At 40.5% G+C, this 13,710-nt stretch overlaps 1 protein-coding gene across 1 annotated transcript; it reads left to right on the forward strand.

Moving 5' to 3' along the window:
- Positions 1-4,968: 4,968 nt before the first annotated feature.
- LOC311123047 (uncharacterized protein) lies at positions 4,969-6,072 on the forward strand (the record flags this gene model as incomplete). The annotated part of the gene is given in 3 exon segments (XM_084197334.1): positions 4,969-5,238; positions 5,241-5,297; positions 5,299-6,072. Coding segments are annotated over 3 exon segments (363 nt in total), but the record flags the coding sequence as incomplete, so codon positions are not given.
- Positions 6,073-13,710: the final 7,638 nt, after the last annotated feature.

Here is a 13,710-nt window from a genome sequence, read left to right on the forward strand (position 1 = left end):
TGCTGGGTTGTAGAAAAATATACTTTTGTTGTTTAAGTGGTGACGTCATGCCAACCTGTCAGCCTCTCCTTTTAACATTGTTGTCTGCCTGTTATTCAGACTTTTGTTGCGACGTTGAAAGGTTGTTTTATCTCTTTTACCAAATGTAATCCATACAATCGCGACTGGTTGACGTGGTCTTAACAAGGGAAATGACTGGTTGACGTGGTCTTAACAAGGGAAACGACTGGTTGACGTGGTCTTAACAAGGGAAACGACTGGTTGGCGTGGTCTTAACAAGGGAAACGACTGGTTGGCGTGGTCTTAACAAGGGAAACGACTGGTTGGCGTGGTCTTAACAAGGGAAACGACTGGTTGGCGTGGTCTTAACAAGGGAAATGACTGGTTGACGTGGTCTTAACAAGGGAAACGACTGGTTGGCGTGGTCTTAACAAGGGAAACGACTGGTTGGCGTGGTCTTAACAAGGGAAACGACTGGTTGGCGTGGTCTTAACAAGGGAAACGCAATATCATTATGCCTGTTCCAGAGCCAGATACAGTGGAGGAAAAAAGTATTTAGTCAGCCACCAAAAAGATGAGAGAGGCCTGTAATTGTCATCATAGGTACACGTCAACTATGACAGACAAATTGAGATTTTTTTTTCTCCAGAAAATCACATTGTAGGATTTTTAATGAATTTATTTGCAAATTATGGTGGAAAATAAGTATTTGATCACCTACAAACAAGCAAGATTTCTGGCTCTCACAGACCTGTAACTTCTTCTTTAAGAGGCTCCTCTGTCCTCCACTCGTTACCTGTATTAATGGCACCTGTTTGAACTTGTTATCAGTATAAAAGACACCTGTCCACAACCTCAAACAGTCACACTCCAAACTCCACTATGGCCAAGACCAAAGAGCTGTCAAAGGACACCAGTAACAAAATTGTAGACCTGCACCAGGCTAGGAAGACTGAATCTGCAATAGGTAAGCAGCTTGGTTTGAAGAAATCAACTGTGGGAGCAATTATTAGGAAATGGAAGACATACAAGACCACTGATAATCTCCCTCGATCTGGGGCTCCACGCAAGATCTCACCCCGTGGGGTCAAAATGATCACAAGAACGGTGAGCAAAAATCCCAGAACCACACGGGGGGACCTAGTGAATGACCTGCAGAGAGCTGGGACCAAAGTAACAAATCCTACCATCAGTAACACACTACGCCGCCAGGGACTCAAATCCTGCAGTGCCAGACGTGTCCCCCTGCTTAAGCCAGTCCAGGCCCGTCTGAAGTTTGCTAGAGTGCATTTGGATGATCTAGAAGAGGATTGGGAGAATGTCATATGGTCAGATGAAACCAAAATAGAACTTTTTGGTAAAAACTCAACTCGTCGTGTTTGGAGGACAAAGAATGCTGAGTTGCATCCAAAGAACACCATACCTACTGTGAAGCATGGGGGTGGAAACATCATGCTTTGGGGCTGTTTTTCTGCAAAGGGACCAGGACGACTGATCCGTGTAAAGGAAAGAATGAATGGGGCCATGTATCGTGAGATTTTGAGTGAAAACCTCCTTCCATCAGCAAGGGCATTGAAGATGAAACGTGGCTGGGTCTTTCAGCATGACAATGATCCCAAACACACCGCCCGGGCAACGAAGGAGTGGCTTCGTAAGAAGCATTTCAATGTCCTGGAGTGGCCTAGCCAGTCTCCAGATCTCAACCCCATAGAAAATCTTTGGAGGGAGTTGAAAGTCTGTGTTGCCCAGCGACAGCCCCAAAACATCACTGCTCTAGAGGAGATCTGCATGGAGGAATGGGCCAAAATACCAGCAACAGTGTGTGAAAACCTTGTGAAGACTTGCAGAAAACGTTTGACCTGTGTCATTGCCAACAAAGGGTATATAACAAAGTATTGAGAAACTTTTGTTATTGACCAAATACTTATTTTCCACCATAATTTGCAAATTAATTAATTAAAAATCCTACAATGTGATTTTCTGGATTTCCTGTAAAAAAATAATAATCTAATTTTGTCTGTCATAGTTGACGTGTACCTATGATGAAAATTACAGGCCTCTCTCATCTTTTTAAGTGGGAGAACTTGCACAATTGGTGGCTGACTAAATACTTTTTTTCCCCACTGTATACGGTTCATGTCTATATATATGTGTCTATATATATATATATATATATATATATATATATATATATATATATATATATATATATGTATATGTATGTATGTGTGTGTGTATATGTATATATATATATATATATATATATATATATATATATATATATATATATATATATATATATATACATACATACATACATACATATATATATATATATATATATATATATATATATATATATATATATATATATATATATATATATATATATATATATATATATATATATATATATATATATATATATATATATATATATATATATATATATAAAAGTTTGGGGTCACTTAGAAATGTCTTTGTTTTCGAAAGAAAAGCAATCTTTTTGTCCATTAAAATAACATCAAATTGATCAGAAATACAGTATAGACATTGTTAATGTTGTAAATGGCTATTGTAGCTGTAGGCGTACAGGGGCCCATTATCAGCAACCATCAGTCCTGTGTTCCAATTTTCAGAAATTGCCAAGAAACTGAAGATCTCGTACAACGCTGTGTACTACTCCCTTCACAGAACAGCGCAAACTGTCTCTAACCAGAATAGAAAGAGGAGTGGGAGGCCCCAGTGCACAACTGAGCAAGAGGACAAATACATTAGAGTGTCTAGTTTGAGAAACAGATGCCTCAAAGGTCCTCAACTGTCAGCTTCATTAAATAGTACCCGCAAAACACCAGTCTCAACGTCAACAGTGAAGAGGTGACTCCGGGATGCTGACCTTCTAGGTAGAGTTGCAAAGAAAAAGCCATATCTCAGACTGCCCATCTTAATCTTTTATTTTTATTGGCCAGTCTAAGATATGGATTGTTCTTTGCAACTCTGCCTAGAAGGTCAGCATCCCGGAGTCGCCTCTTCACTGTTGACGTTGAGACTGGTGTTTTGAGGGTACTATTTAATGAAACTGCCAGTTGAGGACCTGTGAGTAGTACACAGCGTTGTACGAGATCTTCAGTTTCTTGGCAATTTCTCACATGGAATAGCCTTCATTTCTCAGAACAAGAATAGACTGATGAGTTTCAGAAGAAAGTTATTTGTTTCTGGCCATTTTGAGCCTGTAATCGAACCCACAATTGCTGATGCTCCAGATACTCAACTAGTCTCAAGAAGGCCAGTTTTATTGCTTCTTTAATCAGCACAACAGTTTTCAGCTGTGCTAACATAATTGCAAAAAAGGGTTTCCTAATAATCAATTAGCCTTTTAAAATGATAAACTTGGATTAGCAAACACAACGTGCAATTGTAACACAGGACTGATGGTTGCTGATAATGGGCCTCTGTAAGCCTATGTAGATATTCCATTAAAAATCAGCCGTTTCCAGCTACAATAGCCATTTACAACATTAACAATGTCTACACTGTATTTCTGATCAATTTGATGTTAATTTAATGGACAAAAAAATTGCTATTCTATCGAAAAACAAGGACATTTCTAAGTGACCCCAAACTTTAGAACAGTAGTGTGTGTGTATATATGTTTTTTATTTTATCTTTATTTAACTAGGCAAGTCAATTAAGAACAAATTCTTATTTACAATGACGGCCTACACCGGCCAAACCCAGACGACGCTGGGCCAATTGTGCGCCATGTGTGTGTATGGCTCTGATTTGTACCAAGTGAGAAGAATCTGTCTGTGGTGTTGTAGCTGTGATGGGTAACCAACTAAAACCAGTGACGTCGTCCTCCTCGACTATTCTAACCCAAGCAAAAAGCTTCCATTATTATGGTTTGTTTGTTTTTAGAGGCATAGATTATATTCACATATATTTTTACGTTGCATTTTAGTCATGAAATATACTTGTATTTTAAAACACCACCCTTTGAGTGAATGACAGTGTTGTGTTATATGAAGAATGATACTGCTTGAATTTGTACAATGCTTGTACGTACTGTAAAAACAAAACAAATGCATGTTGCAGGAATACGGTTTCTTCCTCCTGTGTCTTGGCTGTTTAGATCCATTGTAACTCTCCTAGTCTTAACCCCATCAGTTTCTCCTTACCATGCTTTAAACTGTGTTTTCATCGTATACACTGTGTAAGAGGTGTGCCTTTATACTCCAAATTATTTAATTTTGTATTTTTTAATGTTTTTCTTTTTTTTTACAAAGTTTAAATGTTATTTTAATAGTAGGGTGGTTACTTTGAGATGTATCCCCACTTTTATTTTCAACATTTTCCCTCTTCCTGTGTAGTAGGTGTTTTCAATCTATTATTGTTGAGTCAAATTGATACAATTTTATTATTATTTTATTGACTTTCAGTTTTCAAACATAAAAACTAAAATGGCCGTCTCTGATATGGAGGTTATGGGTAGAACTTAGTCATTAGACACAGATGGAGCTTACCTTCCCCAAATCCTAACCTTCACCATTGGGGAGGGGTCAGTATGTCTACCTCTTGGTGTGGAGACGGCCTCTGTGCTGGTGTTAACCCTTCGTTCCCCGCTGCTCCTGGCTCAGCAGGGAGCTGTGTGTGTTGTTGTGTGTGTGTGTGTGACTTTCGTAATGGTGTTCGTCGTGCTTGTCCTCTGACAGCTTCTGCTGAAGTTTGAGTGCGTCTGAAATGGCACCCTATTCCCCATAACAGTGCAATCATTTTGACAAGAGCCCACTTAGGTTTAGGATTAGGGTTAGCCAGGTTCTGGTCACAAATAGTGCACTATTTAGGGAATAGGGTAACATTTCAGATGCAGTCTAGACTCTCAACTCTTTTAGGAGTCGCTCCCCCTTGCATCATCACTGCATGCCTGCTCCATGTTCCCTAAGCCCTAACCTTAACCCTAAGCCCTAACGGGCCAGCTCTCCCTGCCCTCACCCACGGGCCAGTTCTCCCTGCCCTCACCCACGGGCCAGCTCTCCCTGCCCTCACCCACGGGCCAGCTCTCTCTGCCCTCACCCACGGGCCAGCTCTCCCTGCCCTCACCCACGGGCCAGCTCTCCCTGCCCTCACCCACAGGCCAGCTCTCCCTGCCCTCACCCACAGGACTCAAAAAGAGGATACAGCGCTGTTTGGCCTAGATGGCTTCCTATAGTCATGGTGAGCACACTTTCTGAGAGAAAGTGGCTGGATCCATAGTGAAGGTGCTCCCATGTCACAGACTTGGACTCCTACAATGGACTTACCCCCCCCACTGAGCCCCAGTCCACTAGGACATAGGTGGTGGTGTTGTCCGTCGTTGGCTGACCCTTCACCCTCCTCTGTGTAAAGGCCCTACTGAACCCGACAAGCAACTTTTCCCATCTGTGTGCATACATCTACAGTCAAAACGACCACACATGAAAATATTGTACGGTGTAAATGTATCGGTTTGATTGAATGTTTGTTTATTCTTTTAACATATGAATTCTGGGAGAACATATGGAGGGTTGGAGGTGTGTGTGTGTGTGCGCGTGTGTGTGTGTGTGTGTGTGTGTGTGTGTGTGTGTGTGTGTGTGTGTGTGTGTGTGTGCGTGTCACACTGATAGGTGTTAATGATTACAGATATGAGGACAAACAGGTGTGAGGTTTATGGGGTTTTAACTGTTTGGAAATTAATACATGAAGACGACTTGGGCTTAACAGAATCTGCAGGGGCAGAATTTTCTCAATCCCTCAAAGGTTTGAAGTTGATAATACTTATGGAATCAACTTTAATCAAAACAGAATACTGTTACAAAATAGATAAGTAGTTTGTTGGATTGAATATGCAGTTTTTGTGAGAGATCTTCCCTGCAGATTGTGAGGTCTGTAATGGTGACCCAGAGTCCTTGCTACACGTTGCTAAATCATTGTGTGTGTGTGTGTGTGTGTGTGTGTGTGTGTGTATTGCTGTCTGCCGGTGGTCAGTGGGAGTAACCGCTGGTGTCCTGTGAGAAATGTTAACTCATGTTCTATGATGTTTATTGTTCGACACATAATTATAATAATAATACACTCCATTCCATAAGCATTCGCTTAAATACAATAAAGCACTTTGTCTGCTAAACTGAGGTCTGCTTTGAATACTTTGTAAATGTTTCATTATTTTCACTGACTGTCTTTTGGGCTTTATACATTAACATGTCCTTTATTTTTCCAGGCAGTGCCATTGAGAGGAGTCTTTTTTTTTGGAGAGGAAGTGTTAAGGCAGCAACAGCAGCACAGGCAGGAGAGGCACACACACACAGGACAGAGCACTAAAACTAGGCTATGTAAAGGAGATTGAAAATAGAATCACAAATGGCATTCATTAAATTACACAGGCATAGTCACTGCAGACAGTAAGCCCTTTTAATTAAGTTTTCCCTCTTGTATTTGACTGAACATTGCATGGTTTATGGCCATCAAACTCAACAATGGTCCTAGAAGCCAGTTCCACTGTGTTTTTTCATTGTTCCCCTCTAATCAGGGGACTGATTTAGACCTGGGACACCAGGTGGGTGCAATTAATTATCAGGTAGAACAGAAAACAAGCAGGCTTTGGACCTCATAGGGTAAGAGTTGAATAACCTGGTTTAGAGTGATGTTCAAAATGTAAATGATTGTAAATTATTACAGATTATTTTTCTACATTTTCGTTTATGAAAGGTGGGCCATTATTTATGTATTTAATTAACTGGACTAATTTTTGTGTAAAGTTAAATATTACAGTTCATTCTGTCTCAAATGGGTGTTAAATTCAATGTTATATGGAATTTCATGGAAGTAGCTAATTTAAGCAGAGTTAGTTACCAAGGTGTTTTTGACCGCCATGCAGTTGTTTTGGGCCACATAAATGAAATCTATTCTCTTACCAAATATTAGGCCTATTGAATTAAATTATGCTTTGACCTTTTCATACTATTTGATTAATAAATTATACCTATAAATTGTATATCTCATAGGATCAAATGACGTTTCTGGTTTTAGAGCTATGAGGAACATGAGGAAACGAAACCATGTGCTAATGTTCACAAAATTGTTATAGTTTTGAACATTTGTATTTGTTTATTTAGAAATAAAGTATAATTGATTCCTTAGTTTTGTCAAGTTTTATTTCATTTATTTTTAAGAATTAGCCCAGGCCTAGAGTTTTGCTCACTGGCTATTGTAAATGTCTTGCCCCCAAGAGTAAAATAAAATACGAATCTACAGGCAGTCATTGATCTAGGTAGACTGGATCTGTCTCATTTCATTTCATTTCATTTAGCTAACTGAATTGGTTGTGACTTGAGTTGAGCCTGTCACGCATTCAAATCCTGTATCACACACGTTTACTGCTGCCTCAGCGCGCGCTTTGCTCAGCTGGCGGGAACACTGGTCTGGTCGAGTCAACCCCAGAGCAGCGGAGGTGAGATTGAGTTGTCACAGAAATAACACCAGCAACACGCTGTTCAGATAGCCTATATCCTACCTATCTATAATGGTTATAATGCACTCTTAGAAAAAAGGATTCCAAATTAGTTATTCGGCTGTCCCTATAGGAGAACACTCTATGGTTCCAGTTAGAACCCCTTTTGGTTCCGTGTAAAAAGGGTTCTACCTGGAACCAAAACGGGTTCTCCTATGGGGACAGATGAAGAACCCTTTTTAAGTTCTTGATATAATTTTTGTTTAAAGTGGAGGCCTACCATGCATAGCCCATGGCCCTTTTTTTTTAGAAAGACTGTAGGCTATTGTTTAATATATATTTTTTCTAAACGTTCGATTCAGAGTGGGTATTTTCCCCCTGCTTGTATGCCTGCTAAACAGTTCTGTCTTACAGATTCTACTGATAATTTGTTTGAAATAGGCCTAGTTCTGTTTTTGTTCGATTATTATGGAAGCTATTTTTAATAGGCTATGTGACCGTTTTGGTGGAGACTATAGGCTGGCCAAGTAGACTATCCATAGGCTATAGAGGGAAATCACCTGGAAATGGTGGTTGAGATTATGTTTATGCACAGAGCCTTATATTTCTCAATTGCCTCTGGCTGGCCTTCGTGTAGTTTCTGTTATTGATAGCGACGGGATAGCATGCAGGGGTGTTCAACTCTAACCCTACAAGGTCCGGAGCCTGCTGCGTTTCTCTTCTACCTGATAATTAATAGCACGCACATGGTGTCCCATGTCTAAATCAGTCCCTGATTAGAGAGGAAGAATGAAAAAATGCAGTGGAACTGGCTTCGCGCTCCAGAGTTGAGTTTGAGGGGCATAGGGCATCACTGCTGCTCATCATTTAGCTTCATGCAACAACATCTGACCTGCTGCCCTCCAGGCATGCACCTATCAGTTAATTATCCAGGCATGCACCTATCAGTTAATTACATACCCAAGATTGAAGCTTGAATAGTTTAAAATCCACCAGCAGCTAATTCACACTGCCTACTCAAACACGGCAATATTATAAATGTAATTTAATGTGTTTGGGTATAAAACACTAAATAGCGAGAGACATGACACCACCAAAGCCTGACACCAACTCTCTCGCGGGCTCTATGGATCCCTTGCAGAATGCCCAGATGGTGCGCCTGTAGCTCCCCGTTCCACCTTAAATGTTATTTCCGGTATTCCTGACATCCCCTTTAAGAGAGCGCGTCACACCCGTCAGTGTCCGGGAGGGGGCGCTCGTAGATTGTGTTATCGCCTACAACCGGCTGAAGAATATATTTTAGCTGTGTGTGTCTTATTCCCCAGTGGAAGCCAAATGTTATCCTCACTGTTGAAAATTACATTTCTAATATAATTAACACCCCGTTTATATAGATGGTAACTTAAGAAAACCAACGAATAGCCTAACTGCAGACAGAATCAAGTCAAAATAATTTCACAGTTATTAACAGGTAATTCGTTGTCCTCGCTGGTTTTTTATTCTAGGTCTATAATCAGTTAATGATCAGCCCACCAAGGCTCACAAAACATAACCTATCTACTGCGGAAGAGTGCAGCACATACGCAGAGAGACTCATCTTCTCGGTGAAACCTAGGCTACTATGACAGAACACCCCAGACTCGTTCTTCCGCGGTAGAAACATATTTTGTCAGGCTACTGCGTATGTAAGCGTTGTTTACGTCGCACGGAAAACGCGTAACAGCTGATATGCCAATACAGTGTTCTAATGTAATGACAAGTATTTTGAAAACAAGAACTTAGGCCTGTTTAACTGCGTGACATCTGCTCTGTCATTGTCAGGTTAAAATTATGCATTGTCATTCAACTGTCACCCTTTCCTCTGTGACAAACTGGGCATGATAACGACTTGGGTTTATATTTTTTTCTGAATACAAGGAATCACATCCATGTTACATGGGTATTAAAACATTTCGGAATAGGAACGTACAGCCTACATTTGACTAGAATTTGTATGAACTTTGATCAGCATTAACTGAATTAATAGCCCATGCCCATCGAACAATTCTTTAAAATTATTAATTCTGTTTTATTCATTTCAATAGTTATTGCAGTCAACCATCATTTTCTTAAACATTTTGTTTCGAATGTTTTAATATAAATTACTGTCCCCGTGACAGAGTATTTTCTAGAACACAGTTGCATAATGTAACACCCCATTTGCAGGCATCATCAACCAAATTCAGCCGCTGGCCGATTTTTTCTTGAGCGGATGGTCAGGGGCCGAACATAATTACAAATAATTTGTAGACTGCAAATCGACCGCAAGAAGCCCAAACAGATATACTTTTTGACCAAAATATAATCATTTCAAACATTGCTTACATTTGTATCCCACTGGGAACACACTGGTTAAATCAACGTTGTTTCTACATCATTTCAATTAAATTATGTTAAACCAACGTGGAATAGACGTTGAATTGACATCTGTGCCCAGTGGAATACAATCACATATCTCTCTCTATTATGCGAGGGAATACTTTGGAACAGATTTCCAAAAATTAAAATGACTTCGAGCTGATTTGCTGGAGTTTTTAGTCTTTATGTCCAAAAATGTAAACCCCAAAAAGTTGGGGAACCCTTCCCTATAGCATGCAGGGATCAATATGAATACCAGTGTAATGAAACACGGATCATCTTTTGACTAAAGTACGTTTTAAATAAGCTGCTCCAACAAACAATATAATGATGTGCAAATGAATAATTAACTTAGTCGTGATATAGGCCTATCTGGTTTTGGGGTAATCATTCTGAAGCCAGGTTTTCCCCCTCTTTTTATTGTTTCTCTGTTTGCAAGCCGATCTGTTTCACAGATCATACACCTTCATCTTACTGACCTGCCTGCTTATTCAATAAAGATTCATCCAATTACCAATGACAAAATACTAGCATATTATGAGGATGTAGGTCTATAGGATTCCAACAAGTCGCTATAAAGACTGTCACTGCCTTGTAGCCTACTTAGTTTGAGTAATTTTCCTTAAAATTTCCACTCAGAAAGCCATTTTGTTTTTCATACAGGATACATATGAAAAACAATGTAGGCTTAGTTTTTCACAGACTGACTGTTGGCATTTTCTTCTTTGTTTGTTTGTTGGTTCAATTTTTAAAAGATTCGTCGAGGTTGGCACTTTCATGTCAAATTAGGTTTGAGAGGATTACATTTTAACAAAAAAAAAAAAACTGGCAACACTTTCAAGTTGCGTAGCCTAAATGTATGTAGCCGATATATCACTTTGGGAACCAACATGTTAGCCTGCAGGTCAAAGATATGCGCTATAGAACAATAATTGAATTGTAAATTACGTAAACTGTAGGCCTTGTTTATAAATAGTTATGCATATGCCTAGCCTAGACGAAGCCAAACGTAGCCTGGAATAGTCTGCTAAAGCTTTGTAGAAATGTTGGTATCAAACTTTTGTTTTGTTCATGCTATTATAGAGCTTGGGAAAATGAAGTAGCCGATATTGTGGATGGCCTAGGCTTGCCTACTGAACCAGTCAAATATTTATTTAGGCCTATAGAATAAGCCAAGGCCAAATACCAGTAAAGGACCCATGAGGCAGTTGAGGTTTCTAAGTGAAGGCACAAACACTGCAACATTTAAAATAGTCAGCAAAGGTGCGTTTTCTTGATGAATCAGATTGTCATTATTTCTCACAGGCAAAAATCGTATCATCTCAATGGATCGACCTTTATTTCCTGATTTTACATCACATTCCAGACTGCTGATCGATGTAATATTTTACAGCAAAATGTACTGATCAATATTCAATTGCTTTAATAGAATTGGGAAATAATTAGGCCTACATTTTGACCTAAAGGGGCAATCTGCAGTTGCTACATCCTTTTTTAGACATAAATTAATAATTATACTGTATGCACCCATTGATTATTGAAGAATATAACTCAGCAATGCCTTATGAGCTTAGTTCAACTGTGGTACCCCATCAGAACCCAAAATATAAGATTGTTTTACTCCAACAAATTAAAGGGTGGCAGGTAACCTAGCGGTTAGAGGTTTGGACCAGTAACCGAAAAAAAGGTCGCTGGTTCAAATCCCCGAGCCGACAAGGTGAAAAATCTTTCGATGTGCCCTTGAGCAAGGCACTTACCCCTAATTGCTCCATGGTCACCATTGATAATGGCCCACCCTGGCTGTGACTCTCATTATCGAACACATCAAAGAATAGACTGTATAGTTTCACATATAAGTGAGTATCATATAAGCAGGCCTGCGTTCAGCATGCTTAACCTGCATGCATTATAAACCAGGGATATTTCCATATAAGCAGGCCTGCGTTCAGCATGCTTAACCTGCATGCATTATAAACCAGGGATATTTCCTTAGCCATATTGAATTCCCGCAAAAGCTATTTGAATTTAGTACATACTTCACATATTTGAAGTATTGGGCTTATAAGCTGTTCGACTACGTCTGTTGACGCTGCGGCTCCCCCCGGGGTTAAGGTCTGGGTCGGATTACCCTCCAAACATAACACAATCCAACCAAACCATTAACGGAGATCCACCGTGACATGCAGATCTTATCAAAACCGGAACACCGGGTGGGTCACGTCACGTTGTAATATAAGGGTTTTATTCATTCATAAATCCTGTTTGATTTCGAGGAGCATAAAAAAGGTGGGTTGAATGGCCGTTGCTCCTACGTTCCCTTAAGGGTTAAATACAATGTGGCCTGAATACCCTGCTTTTCCCCTTTGTTCCAGACCCTGAATACCCAATTTAAAGAAGTGGTCCAAAAGTTGGCTGAAACCTGAGTGGAAGCAGGAGAGACAGACAAAGTTTCCTATTGTGTTTCAAAATTCAGCAATTTAAGAAATGTATAACTTTTAATGTGAAAAGGGGGATTATTTCCAATGAAAAGTGTAGGCCTAGTTTATTTGATGCACTATATATACGAAAGTATGTGGACACCCCTTCAAATTAGTGGATTCATCAATTGCAGCCACACCCGTTGCTGACAGGTGTATAAAATTGAGCAAACAGCCATGCAATCTCCATAGACAAACATTAGCTGTAGAATGGCCTTACTGAAGAGCTCAGTGACTTTCAACGTGGCATCATCATCACCTTTCCAACAAGTCAGTTCGTCACATTTCTGCCCTGCTAGAGCTGCCCCAGTCAACTGTAAGTGCTGTTATTGAGAAGTGGAAACATCTAGGAGCAACACAAGCTCACAGAACGGGACCGCTGAGTGCTGAAGCACGCAGCGCTTGTAAAAAATCGTCTGTCCTCGGATGCAACACTCACTACCGAGTTCCAAACTGCCTCTGGAAGCAACGTCAGCACAATAACTGTTCATCGGGAGCTTCATGAAGCAGCTGCACACAAGCCTAAGATCACCATGCGCAATGCCAAGCTTCGGCTGGAGTGGTGTAAAGCTTGCCGCCATTGGACTCTGGAGCAGTGGAAACACGTTCTCTGGAGTGATGAATCACTCTTCACCATCTGGCAGTCCGACGAACGAATCTGGGTTTGGCGGATGCCAGGAGAACGCTACCTGCCCGAATGCATAGTGTCAACTGTAAAGTTTGGTGGAGGAGGAATAATGGTCTGGGACTGTTTTTCATGGTTCGGCTAGGCCCCTTAGTTCCAGTGAAGGGAAATCTTAACGCTACAGCATACAATGACATTCTAGACAATTCTGTGCTTCCAACTTTGTGGCAACAGTTTGGGGAAGGCCCTTTCCTGTTTCAGCATGACAATGCGCCCGTGCACAAAGCGAGGTCCACACAGAAATGGTTTGTCGTGATTGGTGTGGAAGAACTTGACTGGCCTGCACAGAGCCCTGACCTCAACCCCATCGAACACCTTTGGGATGAAATGGAACGCCGACTGCGAGCCAGGCCTACTCGCCCAACATCAGTGCCCAACTTCATTAATGCTTTTGTGGCTGAATGGAAGGAAGTCCCCGCAGCAATGTTCCAACATCTAGTAGAAAGCCTTCCCAGAAGAGTGGAGGCTGTTATAGTAGGAAATGGGGGACCAACCTCCATATTAATGCCCATTATTTTGGAATGAGATGTTCGACGAGCAGGTGTCCACATACTTTTGGACATGTAGTGTATAACAGCCTGCTGCGCTAGTCCATATTTAGCCTAGTAAAAGTGTTTGTGTAGTCTTCTATGCATTATAGCGTCCCTCTTTTCTCACAAATCTGCTAGTCACAGAAGTGACATTTT

This window comes from Coregonus lavaretus (genome assembly GCF_964263955.1).
Source record: "Coregonus lavaretus genome assembly, contig: HAP1_SCAFFOLD_2453, whole genome shotgun sequence".
NCBI lineage: Eukaryota > Metazoa > Chordata > Actinopteri > Salmoniformes > Salmonidae > Coregonus > Coregonus lavaretus.